At 40.9% G+C, this 18415-nt stretch overlaps 1 protein-coding gene across 3 annotated transcripts in view; it reads left to right on the top strand.

The window, feature by feature from the left end:
• dnajc10 (DnaJ (Hsp40) homolog, subfamily C, member 10) overlaps positions 1 to 18415 on the top strand; it is a 76226-nt gene that overhangs the window by 42203 nt on the left and 15608 nt on the right. For all 3 annotated transcript variants that reach the window (XM_048534321.2, XM_048534322.2, XM_048534320.2), the window contains 4 exons: positions 2693 to 2826; positions 9110 to 9163; positions 14494 to 14641; positions 17984 to 18106. In XM_048534321.2, the coding sequence (XP_048390278.1) occupies positions 2693 to 2826; positions 9110 to 9163; positions 14494 to 14641; positions 17984 to 18106 (459 nt within the window). The remainder of the gene's footprint in view (positions 1 to 2692; positions 2827 to 9109; positions 9164 to 14493; positions 14642 to 17983; positions 18107 to 18415) is intronic.

Raw genomic sequence — 18415 nt, 5'->3', positions numbered from 1 at the left:
AAAGCTATAGTCAAGTCAGGTCAACTTGGAGGCCCTTTAATAAACGGAAAACAGGACCTGATTCCAGGAGAGTGGCAGCCATTCCTACTTCTGCTGGATTTCCAGTTTGGGATGTGGATGTGGGTTGACCACTTCCATACTTGCCTGTTCCATTGTGGGGATGGACAGTTCAACATGGGTGGAGTTAGACTCCCTTCAGTTACATGTGGAACACAGCATCTTGGTGGAAGTGGTTTGAATCATTTGGGTGCCCAGTCTCAAATGGACAACTGAAACAAAACCAGTCACCTTCTCCTAAAATTCTTTCTTTGACAAGATTTGAAATATAAGAAAATGTCTTTCATTTTCAATGCTTAGGTGCTGTTATTGTTAATTTGATTTGTTTTTAAGTGCAATTATTGATTATCAAACTTCTACTGACAACCATACGTTAACAACCATATCAGCATTGTTTGCACTAAAGTTATTTTTTTATGAAAATACATCAACTTCTATTTAGAGGAAAAAAAGAGACACCTGCTCCAACATTACATGACTGAAAGAAAATCTGGTGTAGTGTGGAAAGAGAAATCTAGCCGACTATATTTTCAGTTTTGGTAGCCTCCTCTGAGTCAGTGTAGAAGGGTTTGTTTTGGTAGCTGGGGTTTTTATGAATGCATGGCCAGGTTTCAAAAGCTACATAAACATTTACCTCAATAGAGGGTAGCAAACATTTTGACAGGCTCACCGGTCTATAGTACCCTGGCTTTTCCTTACCACCACCGCTCTTAAATAGTGGCACCGCATGACTCCGATCTTCTGGCACTTCACCCATAGCTGTCAATTATACACATATCTCAGCAAGCGGCCCAGCAGTCTCTTTCCTAGCTTCCCCCAAAGTTCTGGGAAACACCAGATCAGGTCCCAGGGATTTATCTATCTTTATGCGTTTTAAGAGCTCCAGCACCTGCTTTTCTATAATACAGCACTTTTCAAGACATCACTATTTATTTCCCCAAGTTCCCGAGGTTCCATGTCCTTTTCCACAGTAAATACTGATACAAAATATTCGTTTAGTATCTTACCCATCTCCTGTGTCCACACATAGGTGGTCTTGCTGATCTGCAAGGGACTCTATTTATTTCCTAATTATTCTTTTGCCCTCAATGCATTTGTAGAATCGCTTTGGATTCTCCTTAATGCTGCAACATTAGATAATTGTGAGGTGTTGCTTTTAGTAAAGCAAAACAGGGTAGGACTTATATTGTTAACGGTAAGGCCCTGGGGAGTGTGGCTGAGCAAAGAGACTTAGAGATGCAGTTCCTTGAAGATGGAGTTGCAAGTAGACAGGGTGGTGAAGAAGGCATTAGGCACGCTTGCCGTCATTGTCAGTGCATTGAGTGTAAGAGTTGAGATGTCATGCTGTGGCTGTACATGACGTTGGCAAGGCCATTTTAGAATACTGCCCATTCTGGTCCCCCTGCTGTAGGAAAGGTGTTAATCTTTTCTGAGCCCTTTCAAGTTTTTCAATGAGTTTGCCGGAATTGGAGGGTTTGAGTTATACAGAGAGGCTGAATAGGCTGGGGCTATTCTTCCCTGGAGCATTGGAGGCTGAGAGGTGACATTATAGAGGTTTATAAAATCATGAGGGACATGGATAGGGTGAATAACCAAGGTCTTTTCCTCAGCATAGGTGAGTCCAACACTAGAGGGTATGGGTTTAAGGTGAGAGGGGAAGGATATAAAAGAAACTTGAGGGGCAACTTGTATCACACAGAGGGTGGTGCATGTGTGGAACGAGCTGCCAGAAGAGGTGGTAGAGCCAAGTACAGTTACAACGTTTAAAAGGCATCAGGATGGGTATATGAATAGGAAGGGTTTAGAGGGACATGGGCCAAATTCTGGAAAGTTGTACAAGATGACTTTAGAGTAGCTGGTTAGCATGGACAAGTTGGCCCAAAGTGTCTGTTTCCATGCTGTATAACTTTGACTCAGACAGTTGCATTTAAAAGGATTTTTCATGTGGTTAGTGAAAAGTGATTCTTACTACACTCAAGGGTATTTTTAACTACTTTTGAAAGGGTTCTTTTGAATTAAAATTTTTCAGATTGAAGTGTGATAATTTTTCATTCTTTCATGAGCGTGCGTACTACAGGCAAGACTAACAGTTGGTGCTGCCCCAAACCATTTTCAACTGATTGGCATGTTGAGGCAGTTAAGAAGTAATCACATTGCTGTGCGGTCACGTGTAGGCCTGACAAGGTAGGGGATGGGAGATTAGAAATCCAGATGGTTTTTGTTTTACGGAAATCATGATTGAGTTGACCTAAGACTACAAGATTTGTGAATTAAATTTAAATTCACCAGCTGAAATTGTGGGACTTGAATCCATGTCCATTAGCCTGGATCACTGAATTACTAATCCAATGAGATTAGCTCTACTCCACCAGGGAGACATCTATTAGGCTTTCAGAAATGTCTTGTTTATCACGTCATTTTCAAAGAAATGGCTCCTACTATCTGCCTGCAGTGGATCCTCGATGAGTGAGAGTGGAAAATATCAGGGGGACATCAAAAAAATCAATTTTAATTGTTAATAGAGTTTATGTATTTTGGTAAATATTTGATAACTTTTGATAAATGCAACCATCTAAAACTCATACATGAAGATTGTGCTAGAACTTTTCAATACTAACACAGATTTTCTTTGTAGAGGCTGAATGGAACAGTCAACGTAGGCAGTATGGACTGTCAGAAGTTCTATTCTATGTGTCAGAAGGAAAATGTGCAGGCCTATCCAGAGATCCGACTGTACCCATTGAATGCTAAAAATATGTACAAGTACTAGTACGTACAATAAAAATTTCTTCGTCTATTTTTAAAAACTAATCATAATTCATGGTTAATTTCTTTTTTTACAGAGGTCCTTATTTTTAATTAATGGGCTACATAAGAGTTGCAATCTATGATCCTCCCTTAATTCCAGTTTTCCCTAATTTTAGACTGTAAACTTTGAGGCATATATTGAACATATCTTTTACACATCTACTTACCAACACAAAATAACGATCATGTAATGAGCACAGGGTGGTAAAGTAAATTAACACATTATCTTTCTCTTCTGGAAAATTTAATTACATCCATATTGGACCAGTGGGGTAAACATGTGTTCATGGTGATAGTTATGAGGGGTCTTAGTGCATTCAATTCAGATCACCCTGAATTTCTGTTTTGATGGATGCAAGTCCACAATACACAATTACCATAATTCAGCCAAAAAAATCGTATTCCCATCTGGAGATGTAGGGTTGGTTGCTGTTAGTAATAGTGATGGAGCAGTGTTACAACTCATTTCGGTCTTCTAAGATTAAAGCAGAGAAACCACTATTGTGGCCATTAACATGTTTCAAAACTTGTCTGACCAGTTATTAGAGAAGAAGGTAGCCAGGCAGAATTGCATAGAGCTTTCTGGTAGTTTGGAGCCATTGGAGCTTAAAGAAAGTGAAATGCTGGGTGTAAAGAACTCGATGTACATGAAGAGAAAAGCATTTTAGATAAATTGAACATTTTAAACGGTTCCTGTGGGAGACCAACTAGCGAGATATTGGAAAAATCAAGCCCTGGCATAATTGAGGTATAAACTAGGCTTCTGTCCATAAATTAAAGAATTTGAACAGTCAGGGGAATATTTTAAAGTCACCTGTACATTTTTTTAAAAACATGATTTAATTATTTTTGGGCAAGAAAGGTGAACTTAGCTTTGAACAAGGCCCCATATTAAACTTGGCTTGAGATGATTGTTCAGACCAGCTGATAGCAAATGCTTAGAAATACTGAAAGAAGCTAAAACACAAAACTGATTTTTGTGAACTTTCTAACTAGAGAAGATTGAGACAACAAGGTGAAGAGCTGGATGAACACAGCAGGCCAAGCAGTATCAGAGAAGCAGGAAGGCTGATGTTTCAGGCCTAGACCCTACTTCAGAGCAGAACTAGAGAAGGTTATTGCTTTTCTGAGTCCAGATATTAGAGGCAATTTCAGACTGCTAATCAGACTTTAAAACTACATCCTGTACAACAGCAGTGTTCTAATTACATCATGTTTCTTGACCCCATCCCATCCCACCCCACCCCACCTTCTGCAACTTTTGGCATGGTTGACCACATCATTCTGTTCCTAAACTCCTCCACTGCCTAGCTGAGTGGTCTATCTTTTGCTTTGTTTCACCTCTACCTAAGCAGTTACACCCAGACTATTTCCTGCAATGAATTCTGTTCTCCATCACCAATGGAATCCAAAAAAATTGATATTAGGCCACCTTTTAAAGACAATGTGCTAACTTGCCCATTTACACAATCCAGTGCTTATCACCACCTTCCTGAACTCTTCCATTGCCTCCGTATTCTCAGCTTGGTCCTCAAAAACTCATCCTTGGGTGAGTCTCAATTTTTTGTTTTTTTAATTCTGAGCAGAATTTCTGACTCCACATCCTATGCATCATAAACCTGTCAGCTATCACTTTCATGGCAATATCCATCACAATCTCCTGCCATAGCCAGCATCCTGCTGAAGCCATTGTACATAGATTTTCTGTCTTCAGATCTGATTTTACAGATTGTTTAGATCTGCATTGAGGTCTTGACTTTTAAGAGATTCAAGTTTCCATTTGATAGCTGAAAAAATGATGTCACGTTTTAAAACTTCCAATGTAACAAGGGACTAAAAGCCGTATTGGTTAAACAGCATTTTAGTTTTGTCAACTACTTTAAACCTCAAAGACAAACATTCCCCTTTTTATTTTATCATATTTTGCACTCTCCATGAAGTTACAGTTCTTACAACAAACAGTTTGCAGTTATTGCCAATATGTAATGAGCCCTGATTTCTCACTTTGCTAAGTACTTCAACTGACCATTTTCAAACGCTTTCTTCTGTTTTTGGAGAACTCCTTAAATTCTCCACCAGCAGTATAGTCAATCTGATGCTTCTCCCTCCTCCACTCATACCAAGATGAATCTTCTGGAAACCATAGGTGGTAGCAGGATGCATGTCCTCAGCTAGAGCTCTCACTTCTGCATCACCTTAGTAGTTCATGAAGCCAATCAGCCCCATTTTCTCTCCTGACCACGTTGAACTAGCGTCTGACTATGATTTTCAGTAAATTGTCAAGAAACATAATCTGATCACAAAAATGGCTGCCTCTACCCTCCTCTGCATGGCAATGAGAATCAAGTTGATCTTGCATTTATGTAAAAATGTTGACTTTAGAAATAAATGGAAACTTTATAGCACAACTATTTAAAACCAGTGCCTTCCTCCCCTTTCCGAGACTTTGGGAGATTCTGCCTAAAAACTGTAAACTCAGAAACTGCTACTCATTCTCTGAAGTCTAAAAAAGGTTGCACCACCTTCTCATAATTATGACAAAGTATTTATTTTCTTGTCCTGCCTCCTACTTTCATCCCTGGATAAAAGTAAACACAAACTAAACTCTGCCTGTACCCTAATTTACACCAAGTTCCACGCTCTCTCAACCCAATGCCAATCGACCTGCAATGCCTATTTGCTGATGACACAAAGCTAGGTGGCAGTGTGAAATGTGAGGAGGATGTTATGAGAATACAGGGTGATTTGGACAGGCTAGGTGAGTGGACGGATGCATGGCAGATGCAGTTTAATGCGGATAAATGTGTGGTTATCCACTTTGGTGGCAAGAACAGGAAGGCAGATTACTATCTAAATGGAGTCAAGTTAGGTAAAGGGGAAGTACAACGAGATCTAGGTGTTCTTGTGCATCAGTCATTGAAAGCAAGCATGCAGGCACAGCAGGCAGTGAAGAAAGCTAATAGCATGCTGGCCTTCGTAGCAAGAGGAATTGAGTGTAGGAGCAAAGAGGTCCTTCTGCAGCTGTACAGGGCCCTGGTGAGACCGCACCTGGATTATTGTGTGCAGTTTTGGTCTCCAAATTTTGAGGAAGGACATTCTTGCTATTGCAGGAGTACAGCATAGGTTCACAAGGTCAATTCCTGGATTGGCGGGACTATCATATGTTGAAAGATTGGAGCAACTGGTCTTGTATACACTTGAGTGTGGAAGGATGAGAGGGGATCTGATTGAGATGTATAAGATTATTAAGGGATTGGACACTCTGGAGGCAGGAAGCATGTTTCTGCTGATGGGCGAGTCCAGAACCAGAGGACACAGTTTAAAAATAAGGGGTAGGCCATTTAGAACAGAGTTGAGGAAAAACTTCTTCACCCAGAAAGTGGTGGATATAGGAAATGCTCTGCCCCAGAAGGCAGTGGAGGCCAACTCTCTGGATACTTTCAAGAAAGAGATGGATAGAGCTCTTAAAGATAGTGGAATCAAGGGTTATGGGGATAAAGCAGGAACAGGATACTGATTGTGGATGATCAGCCATGATCGTAATGAATGGTGGTGCTGGCTCGAAGGGCCGAATAGCCTACTCCAGCACCTATTGTCTATTGCCTACTTATAATTAATTTAAGTTTTTAAAATATTCTTATCCATCTTTTCAAATTTGTCTCAGACCTTGCACCCTTCCATTTTCTGTTACTAAATGTAGACACACAATTCCCTGAGAATTTACCAATTATGGCTTTTTAGTCCTATTTCCTATGTCCCCCCAATAATTACCTTGCTTTCAGTCATGTGAGCCCCTACACTTATTCTTTTTAAGCTGATTTTTCACTTCTCCCTCTTTTAAATCTGGCTTGTATGCATTTGAAAGCTGACTCCATGTTTCCAAGCTATTGGGCAAAAGACAGCACCCATGCTTACTTGCCCTTTCCTAGGAAAATTTCTCCCCTGTTATGAACTTTTAGAATTAAAACCAAAAGCACTGTGTGCTCTCTATATTAGAGCTGGGTAGCCACCAGATTAGTGAGAATTGAATAAAGAGAAATAGAGCTGACAGTATAATTTTAAGAGTGACTACTTCAGAAGCTTGGAGAGAATCACAAAGATTTGAGCTAGAACAGGGGCGAAAGACCTTATTAGAATGGGTTTCTTAAGGGTTGAGACCAGTGCCACCAGTTTAATAGTGCTCATCCAATGGATGAGTGGACATCAGAAAACATTGGGACAAGGAGAATAAAAATTGGGAGGTCAAGAGTTGGGGGATCATGGGAGTAAGTGTCAGCTTTATTGCTTTGGACTACATGAGCTGAAAGGAAGAAATGACAAATAGCAGGAGAGGGAAGACACAGTTATATGAGAGTACACAGGCCTTTAATGTTTTCTGAATTGAAGGGAGTCAAGAAGAACTGTAGCCATGATGCAGACAGAGATTCTTGCATTTTGAGTCTGAGTTGTATTTGTGAGTGGTAGAAATGGAGAAAAGAAAGCTTAATAATTTGTGCTTTCTGTGAAACTTTTGGAGTATTAAATGGCTTTGGTAAAAAAAAGACTTAAAAGCTTGGAGTAGTACAGCAATGACCTATCGTAGTCAGGTGAACATTAAATCAGCATGCACAGGACCTTATTGATTTTTAATTATGTGCAGTTACCTGTCTATGAGGTGAATAGTAACTTTACAAAACTCAATAAGATATAAGTAAATGAACCTACGACTAGATGGTGGTGGCAAGACAGTTGAGGTGAAAAAAGGTGAGAATTCACTGCTGCTAACAAGTTAGAGGTCAAGGAAATCAGAGTTCAAGAATGTGTAAGAGGTTTACAGAAGTGCTTACAAAGTACATAGTCAGCAACACTCTCTGTGACCATATCTGTTGGTATGAAAGGGTCATCTGGGAAAATGAATGAGTATTAACGTGGTTTGTGAAATTGAGAAGTGACCGATTAGGAAAACTATCAAAGGAAGGGAAAAGTGAATTTGAATGGATTCAGTCCATGCACTGAACAAAAAGGATACTTTCCTGAGAGGGGTATCTTGAAATCTCTGAAAGGACCAAAATAGACAATTGAGCCATGAAGGATAGAAAGGCTGATGGAACAAAACGTTTAAAATTTAAGAAAATAAGTTAGAGAATGAGGAAAGGAAGCCGCTGTGACACTAACAGTTTATTTGGTAATGTGGTGTGACAAAAATTCAGGCATCAATCCTGGGTTGGGGAAAAGAAATCAGAAGTAGTCAGCTAGTTTCAGCCCAAGCCAGGATATCAAAATGTTCCACTACGAAGAATTTTTTTTATGTGAAGACTTATTTATGTGCTGACAGACATTTTGCAAGGGATTATGATGAGTGAATCATTAAGTGGATCACAAAATTGAAAAGATTAGGTGGGTCCTTGAAGAATTCTAGTGCGTGAATTTGGGAATAAATTTAGGAAATTAGACAATGTGGAACAAGATTGTGGATAGAGAAGGTATCACAAGCGATGTAGAATGAGCATTTAGAGTGATGACTCGATAAAGGTGGTGAAAACTGCTCAGCAAGCAATGATGAGGACTGAAGAACATGATCTGCAGAGTAAGGGAAAGAAATTGAGACACAAGGGATGTGAGGATAAAGCCTGTAGATCTTGGGAAGGGATGCTATGTTGCCCAGATTTAGGACAGTCACCAAAGCTGTAGGAATATGGTTGCTTATGGTAAGGCAACAAATGCAACAACTATCAATGAAAATACATTTGAAATAACTGAAGGAGGTTGATGGAATGTATTAATTGTAATGTCAGATGATAAACTTGTCACAAATCAGTCCGTTTCAGGTAGCTGTATGGCCTGATATGTCAATGGATATCAGGAGTCAGCTAGCTCAGGAGCATTTCAGATCTTGATTTAAGAGCCAAGTGAGTAACAGGCCTTAAGGGTAGGGGAAGCATCTTCTCAGAAGTCATAGTCCGAAAGGAACATGCCCAGAGCCTGAGTCTGGAATGTGACTGAATGAGATCTGCCTTGAGGGAATCTTAGAAACGGAGTAATCCTGCCAAAGACTAAATTTGGAAAGAGGAAATTCAAAGTTTTTTTAAAACTTTTTTTAAGGTAAAGGTGACTCTGTCAGGCACAAATTGTTCTGAACTGAATAGCAAAACAATTTCTGGTACTTGAATACTAAAAGCTGTGTAAACCCCTGTGAATGTACACTTTTGTTTCTGACTTCCTGTTTAAGTTACAATTTGTTACAATTTCCTGTTTCTTCCAACAGTAGCTATTCTGGTTGGTCCAGGAATGCAGAGTCACTTGGGTCATGGGCATTGGGGTAAGTTTCCACATTTTGCGTGAATATGAGAAGATTTTATGTAAACTTTGCCAGGAGTTAAAACATTCAAATGCTTACATGTATCACACTACATAGCACATTTCTCTGCTTTTTGAGGCTTCAGCTAGAGAAACAGGCGGTGAGTCAGTGGTCATTCTTTGGAATCTTCACGATCATCAGAGTGATTATGCATCAGTTGATGGGGAAAGTTTTGTCTTCTTTCTAGATGCATGCTTCACATGCCAGAGGTCATCCAGTTGCTTTTTAGGCTTATTATGTGTGGTTAGTTTCTTGAAATTTGCAAAGCAACATGGCTTCTTGGGCTTTCCACTCCAAACAAAGAACAGTACAACACAGGAAGACGCCCTTTGGCCCTCCAAGCCTGCGCCAACACATTTTGCCCTTCCATTATAAAAACTGTCTTCCCTATAGGATCCATAACTCTCTACTTCCATCCTCTTCATATATTCATCCAGATTCTTCTTGAATGCTGTTATTCAGTCTGTTCCCACCACCTCTGGTAACGCGTTCCAGGCACTTGGCACCTTTGTGTGAAAAATTTGCCTTACACATTTCTCTTAAACTACAGCCCCATACCTTGAAGCTGTGTTCAGTAGTAATTGACCCCACCACCTCAGGGGAGAAAGCCTCATCCTTTCCGCTCTATCCATGCCATTCAAAAATCTTTTAAACTTCTATCAGCTTGCCTTTCAGCCTCCCGTGTTCCAGTGAAAACAAACTCAGTCTGTCCAACTTTTCTTAGTAGTTAAAATCCCCCATACCAGGCAAAATCCTGGTAAACATTTCCTGTAGCCTCTCCAGAATATCCACATTCTTCTAGTAACGTGGTGACCAGAACTATATGCAATATTCCAAGTGAGGCCTAACTAAAGTTCTTTAAGGCTGCAGCATTACTCCTCTATCCTTATAGTCACTGCACTTTCCAATAAAGGCAAGCATGCTGTAGAGCTTTTTTTTTTAAACTTACCTATCTGCACTGTTACCTTCAGTGATCTGTGGACCGGCACACCCAGATCCCTCTGCTATCAGAACTCCTAAGGGTTCTGCTATTCACTCTATAATTTCCACCTGTGCTTGACCTTCCAAAATGTATCACCTTGCATTTGTCTGGATTAAACTCCATCTGCCATCATTCTGCCCATGCCTGCAACTTATGTAGATCCTGCCGTATACTCTGACAATCCTCCTCACTATCCTTAACTCCAATCCATAAATCCCAACACCAATCTTTGTATCATCTGCACACTTGCTAATTAGACCTGTTACATTTTCCCCCAAATCATTTGTGTACACCATGAACAGTAGAGGTTCCTGCATTGATCCCTGTGGAACACCACTAATCACAACCCTCCATCCCAAAAAGCATCCTTTCACTACTACCCCGTGTCTCATGTGACTAAGTCGATTCTGTATCCATCTTGTCAGCTCACCCAGTACCATGTGATTTCACCTTTTGTACCACTCTCCATGAGGGTCATTGTTGAGGGCTTTACTGAAGTCCATGTAGACAACATCAATCGTTTTTCCCTCATTGATCATCTTCGTCACCGCCTGAAAAAACTTGAACATGTTAGTGAGGCACGACTTCCCTGCACAAAACCATGTTATCACTAATAAGTCCATTTACTTCTAAATCTTGTCGCTAAGAATCTTTTCCAATAATTTCCCTACCTCAGACGTGAGACTCACAGGCCTGTAATTTTCTGGATTATTCCTGCTGCCCTTAGTGGAACAATATTATCCATTCTCCAATCCTCTGGGACCTCACCAATGGCCAAAGTGGATAGAAAGATATCTGTCAATGCTTCACCAAATTGTTCTCTTGCCTCCCTCAGTATTCTGGGATAGATCCCATCAAGACCTGGGAACTTATGTATGTTAATACTTGTTAAGATGCACAACAACCCTTCCTTTTTAATAATTAGCTCAGGAGGTTCGACATTCCCTTCCCTAAGATCAACATCCATCAACATCCATCAATTTATTTTCTTTGGTGAATACCGACGCAAAGTATTCCTTTAGGACTTCACCTACCTCTTCTGGCTCCACCCATAGACTCCCTCCTTTGCCCTTGAGTGAGCCAACCCTTTCCCTGGTTACCCTCTTGCTTTTTATATAAGTATGAAAAGCCTTAAGATACCCCTTAATCCAGTTTCCTAATGACTTTTCGTGACCCCGTTTAACTGTCCTAATTAAAATCCTTCTTACTTTCCTCATATACTTCAATGACTTCATCAGTTTCCATTCTCCTAGACCTTACAAATGCTTCCTTTTTATTTTAGACCAAGATCGTAACATCCCTGGTAATCCAGGGTACACGTTACTTGCCGTACCTATCTTTCGTTCTCACAGGAACATACTAGTCTAGAACTCTTATCAACTACCATTTGAAAGACTCCCATCTGTCTGATGTGGATATACCCTCAAACAGCCGCATCCAAGCAAAATTCTCCATTTTCTGCTTCATATTATTGCAGTTCGCCCTCTCCCAATTGAGGTTATACAGGACATTGGTGAGGCCTCTTCTAGAATTCTGTGTCTAGTTCTGGTCGCCCAGTTATAGGAAAGATATTATCAAGCTGGAGAGCATTCAGAAGAGATTTACTAGGATGTTGCCGGGTATGAAAGATTTAAGTTATAAGGAAAGGCTAGATAGGCTGGGATTGTAGGAGGTTGAGAGGTGACTGATAAAAGTTTATAAAATAATGAGAGGTAGAGATAGAATTGATGGTAGTTGACATTTCCCTAAGCTAGGGAATTTCAAGACTAGGGGGCACATTTTTAGGGTGAGAAGAGAGAGATTTATAAAAGACATAAAGCAAATTTTTTACACAGAGGGTGATTCACGTGGAATGAATGTCCTAATGAAGTGGTGTATGCAGCCACAATTACAATGTTTAAAAGACATTTGAATGGGTATAAGAATAGGAAAGGTATACAGGGATATGGGCCAGGAGCAGGTAGATAGGACTAGTTTAGTTTGGGATTATGTTTAGCATGGACTGGTAGGATCAAAGGGTCTGTTTCTGTGCTGTATGACTCTATAACACCCTCACGTGAGGAACTGCTATTTTCCCTATCCATGAGTATCTTAAAACTCACAGTATTGTAGTCACTACTGCCAAAATGCTCCCCCACTGAAACTTCATGTACCTGGCTGTGTTCATTTCCCAAAACCAGGCCTAGTGTAACACCTTGGTAACAAAGTGTGGAGCTGGATGAACACAGCAGGCCAAGCAGCATGTCAGGAGCACAAAAGCTGACGTTTCGGGCCTAGACCCTTCATCAGAGAGGGGGATGGGGTGACGGTTCTGGAATGAATAGGGAGAGAGGGGGAGGCGGACCGAAGATGGAGAGAAAAGAAGATAGGTGGAGAGGAGAGTATAGGTGGGGAGGTAGGGAGGGGATAGGTCAGTCCAGGGAAGACGGACAGGTCAAGGAGGCGGGATGAGGTTAGTAGGTAGGAAATGGAGGTGCGGCTTGAGGTGGGAGGAAGGGATGGGTGAGAGGAAGAACAGGTTAGGGAGGCAGAGACAGGCTGGGCTGGTTTTGGGATGTAGTGGGTGGAGGGGAAGAGCTGCGCTGGTTGTGTGATGCAGTGGGGGGAGGAGACAAACTGGGCTGGTTTTGGGATGCGGGGGGGGAAGGGGAGATTTTGAAGCTTGTGAAGTCCATGTTGATACCATTGGGCTGCAGGGTTCCCAAGCGGAATATGAGGTGCTGTTCTTGTGACCTTGGGGTGGCATCATTGTGGCACTGCAGGAGGCCCATGATAGACATGTTGTCTAAGGAATGGGAGGGGGAGTTAAAATGGTTCATGACTGGGAGGTGCAGTTGTTTATTGTGAACCAAGTGGAGGTGTTCCCTACGTTGGGGAAACCAAGCGGAGGCTTGGGGACCACTTTGCAGAACATCTCTGCTCGGTTCGCAATAAACTACTGCTCCTCCCAGTCGCGAACCATTTTAACTCCCCCTCCCATTCCTCAGACGACATGTCCATCATGGGCCTCCTGCAGTGCCACAATGATGCCACCCGAAGGTTGCAGGATCAGCAACTCATATTCCGCTTGGGAACTCTGCAGCCCAATGATATCAATGTGGACTTCACCAGCTTCAATATCTCCCCTTCCCCCGCCGCATCCCAAAACCAGCCCAGCCAGTCTCGGCTTCCCTAAGCTGTTCTTCCTCTCACCCGTCCCTTCCTCCCACCTCAAGCCGCACCTCCATTTCCTATCTACTACCTCATTTTACCTCCTTGACCTGTCCGTCTTCCCTGGACTGACCTATCCCCTCTCTACCTCCCCACCTATACTCTCCTCTCCACCTATCTTCTTTTCTCTCCATCTTCGGTCCGCCTCCCCCTCTCTCCCTATTTATTCCAGAACCCTCTCCCCATCCCCCTCTCTGATGAAGGGTCTAGGCCCGAAACATCATCTTTTGTGCTCCTGAGATGCTGCTTGGCCTGCTGTGTTCATCCAGCTTCACACTTTGTTATCTTGGATTCTCCAGCATCTGCTATTCCCATTATCACCAGTATAACACCTTCCCTAGTTGGACTGTTTACACAAGCAGCTGCTTTTTGGTGCCCTCCGTGTTGGCACAGACCATAGCAGTGACAAGTTTCCACCTTTACACACTTCATGTTTAAACATTAAAGAGTAATCTGGTAAAAGACAGTAAAACAGTCCAGTTTCACCCACATTAAAAATGTCCTTTGGTGCAAACTCCTTCAGTTAATAGCGAGACTAATTTGCAGCCTTAATCACACATTTTCCCATGATTCTACAATCTGGCATGGCCTCATTGCACCTCTAGTTGACACAATTCTTTTTGTGCACAATTTCAGCTGATCCAGAGTTACCAGTTTGGCACTACACTGTCCTTGATCAGTTGTAGGATTAGTTATTCCGTTGGTGGGAATGGCTGACAACTTTGCCATAGCTCGAGTTTCGGTTGTCTAAATTTGACCCAATTAAATTTCATTGGATTTGAAATGTTTGCATTTTCTTGAGTTTAAAAGGTTGAGATGGGGCATTTGAAAAGGTTGAGAGATGATTCAATCAAAATGTTTAAATGATTCGGATTCAAGACAGAAGGGGATGGAAAACTGTACTTTGGTGATTCTGGCAGAAGAAGCACTGGTTTTAAAATTTGATCTAATCAAATGGAACAACAGGGGGCTGAATGGAATGGCTGACTAGTTTCAATGTAACTCTTCGTGCAATTGAATGTCGTTCCTTTGTTTAACCCTTATTACATATTGATTGGCCAACAACTTTAAGGAAACTTTTTTTTCCCTCTTTGCTCAGATTTCTTCCTCAAATCTCCGTAGAATTAACACCAGAAGATTTTACAAGACAAGTATTAAAAGGAAAGGAGCATTGGGTAGTTGATTTCTATGCTCCGTGGTGTGGTCCTTGTCAGAACTTTGCTCCAGAATTTGAACTTCTTGCTAAGGTAAGAATCATATAGTAGACATTTATAAAAGTTTGTTTCCTGTAGTTTAAATATTTTTGACAAACACTTATTGCCAGTGAAGCTTTTGGCCTTTCTACGCCATCCTTTTCAATAAAATGAGGGGATTGTCTGAAAACTGCTGCACAGACAACAGGCAACAGATATTTTCTGCTGGATGGGAGGTTTTGTTTAGGTTTCTGAATCTACTGAATTATTTTAAAGTTAATAAACAAAATTAAACTGTTTACAAATTTACATCACATCCATTTTTGAAAATAACTCACTGTACAATAAAAGACATATTTTAAAATGCGTTTTTGATAATGGAAACATAGAAGCATCAAAAATAGGAGCAGAATTAGGCTATTCAGCAGCTGAGAAATGTGATGTGTTGTGTATTTAGCCTGAATTTTCTATTAGATGAAGCGCAGGCGATGGCCTTTTGATATTATCGCTGGATTGTTAACCCAGAAACCCTGATAATAATTTAGGAAAACAAATTTGGAATCCCACAATAGCAGATGGTGGGATTTGAATTCAAGAGTTTAATGGTAATCATAAATCCATTGTCAATTGATCAAAAAATTCATCTGGCTCACTAAAGTCCTTTAGAGAAGAAAACTGCCATCTTTACCTGGTCTGGCCTACGTATGACTCCAGACCCACAGTAATGTGGTTAATTCTTAAATGCCCTCAGGCCAGTTATGGACAGGCAAACAATGCAGGCCTAACCAGTGACACCCCCATCACATGAATGAATTTTTAAAAAATTAAACTTGCAACTACCTTGTTTTTCATTGTTTGCAACAAATGACACAAAGCAAACTCGGATTCCAGAAACTAGCAGCATTATAAATCGCAGCAGATCAGAATTTTTAACTCTGCCTTTTGAAATGGGAGCTAGTTTCAGTTCTACAGCTAACAGGAAGTTGCATCTGCATGCATTCATTGCAGAATCCATCATTTTAGTCCAAAAGTGAAAAAAACTAAGGTTATTGTCCTCAACGTAAGCTGTCTCTAAAAGAATTATAAAAGCATTTAAGAACTTTTTATCCACCCATTAACCTATGCACTTCATCCCAGTGATGTAGGTGAAGGATGAAAAAAGTGCATCACAAACTTTTCATTTAAGATTTCATTTAAAATGCAAATATGTGTTGTTCTGCAATTGTTCTTTTTCTTATAATTTAGGTTGCGTATGTTGCATGCATCATTAATTTCCTCATTACTGGATTCTGTGCATTTTTATAGCCAATTAACTTTACCCTTCTTGCCTAGGGAGCTTTGTGAACAGTACAAATATATAAAATGGTGAGCAGGGCAGTATTGGTTGCTGCTAGATATTAACCTCTCTCCGATGAAATTATAATTATGCAACTTTCATTACCAGTGAAATTTGACCACTGTGAGTTTTCATGGGTGTGATTTTCTTTTTGCATATAAATAGGCTATCAATTACATAAATACACGACCGTAAGATATAGGAGCAGATTTAGGCCCTTGGGTCTATCGAATTTGCTGCACCATTTGATTGTGACTGAATATTTCTCAACTCCATTCTCCTGATTTGTCCCCAACACATTTGATCCCCTTATTATCAAGAACCTCTCTCTAGTCTTAAATACAGTCAGTGACTTAGCCACCAGAAGCCTGTGGAGGCCATGAGTTACATAGATTCACCATCCAATGTCTGAAGAAATGCCTCCTCATTTCAGTTCTGAAGGGCTATGTATTCACTCTCAGGCTGTACCCTCGAGATTTGGCACCACTTACTAGTGGAAACATTTTCTCCACATCCCAGTCTATCCAGTCCTCTCAGTATTATGTAATTTTCAATGAGAGCCTCTCTCATCCTTCTAAACTCCATTGAGTACAGACCCAGAGTCCTCAACCGCTTCTAATATGACAAACCTTCATTCCTGGGATTTTTCTTGTCAATCTGCTCTGGACCCCTCCAGTGCATCATATCTGTCCCTTACCCCCGCACTCTGTCTGCTGCCAATCAGCCAATCCTGGAGTACCAAATGGCTTTTCATCTCTATTTACTTCATTCTTAATTTCTCCTACTAACCTTCAATCTGGAAGTAATCAAGATTGGGAAGTCAAATTAGTGGCTATTACCAACCAAAGAACTTGCACTTTTCCTGCAATGTCACTCTTCTGATGCTGGGCCTCCGATCCTGGGCTTCAGTGTTTCCTATTATTAAAAAGAAATTTACAACCTATGACCCAAAAAAAGCGAAAAAATCACTTCTTCACCCTCTACTGAATTCCTACACTCTTCCAAATTCCCCAAACTACATATTCACTCAGGCTGCCTCACTCTGGGGTGTGATCTCTCCTTCCTAACTGCACAGTTTACTGATGTGTTAAATTATCTGTTTACACATCTTCACTTAGGTTTTGGAGTATATTTGTAGCTCGGGTTGTGGGCGTTGAGGTTGTTGAAGTTGGTTGGCTCGCTGAGCTGGTTTCTGGTTTCGCAGACGTTTCATTACTGTGCTGGGTAACATGCTCAGTGCAGCCTCCAATGAGGTATTGGTGTTCATGTACTCTTGTTGTTAGTTTCCTTCCTGTTGGTCCGATGTAGCGTTTCTCACTTTTCACTTCCCGGTTTCCTTTGTGAGAAACACTATATTGGAGAAACAGGAAGGAAACTAACAACAAGAGTACATAAACAACACCTGGCTACAAAAAGACACGACCAGTTCTCACTCATCTCAATCCACATGGACAACTACCACTTCGACTGGAACAACACCAAATTCCTGGGACAGGCTAGGCAGGGACAGGCACGAGAATTCCTAGAAGCATGGCACTCTATGAAGCATGCTATTAATAAACACATTGAACTCGACCCCATATACATTCCACTACGAAGGAAACCCAGAAGTGAGGCAATCCATCTCAATGGACCCCAGAGCTTTTAAACCAGGTAGGGAAACACACCGATGCTTCATCGGAGGCTGCACCGAGGACGTTGCCAAGCACGGTAACGAAACGTCTGTGAGCCAGCTTGGCAAGCCAACCAACTTCAACATCTTCACTTATTGAATGTCTGTTGGTACTTTGACAATACAATTGGAAGGTACACAAGGGTGTATAGAGTGCAGGGTTTCCTTTGAAATTTGTGCATAACCTTTTTTGTTTTTGTCGCATGCCTAATTACAAAGCCAGCTTTGTTACTTTCAGGATAATTAACTTTGGTGACAAAGTAACTGTTTTCTTTGCCATGAAAGCTGCCCGCCCTGCTGAAATGTTCAGCTTTTTATATTCCTATTTCATATTCAAAGTATTTGTATTATTTGAACATTGAATACATTTTTCAACTTTTTTTAACAGTCAATCAAAGGTGAAATTAAAGCAGGAAAGGTGGACTGTCAGAGTAACCCACTCACTTGTCAAACAGCTGGTATCAGAGCTTATCCTACTGTTAAATTCTATCCATTCCAAGGAGAAAAGAAGGTAAACAATTGTGATATATCTTTGTTAGAACCAGCCATCACACATTGCACACTGGTAGATAGACTTTTCTCTGTATTCTCTACTCAAAAATTATTTTGCACTGTATCTTGCTGGAAGTGAAAATTGATAATGAGGTGGTGAGAACAACCAGACTGGGACTGACATTTATCAGCATTTATCATTTATCAGCACCCCATCCATCACTCTAAATACTCATTCCCTATGTGCACCATGTGAAGATTCAATGCAACAACTCACTAAGCTTCCTTCATCAGCACCTTCCGAACCAAAGCCCTTCACTTCAAAGAA

This window comes from Stegostoma tigrinum, chromosome 7 (genome assembly GCF_030684315.1).
Source record: "Stegostoma tigrinum isolate sSteTig4 chromosome 7, sSteTig4.hap1, whole genome shotgun sequence".
In the NCBI taxonomy this organism is placed as follows: Eukaryota; Metazoa; Chordata; class Chondrichthyes; order Orectolobiformes; family Stegostomatidae; genus Stegostoma; species Stegostoma tigrinum.
Note: the sequence above shows the minus strand (reverse complement) of the source record. Positions and strands in the feature narration are given on the sequence as shown.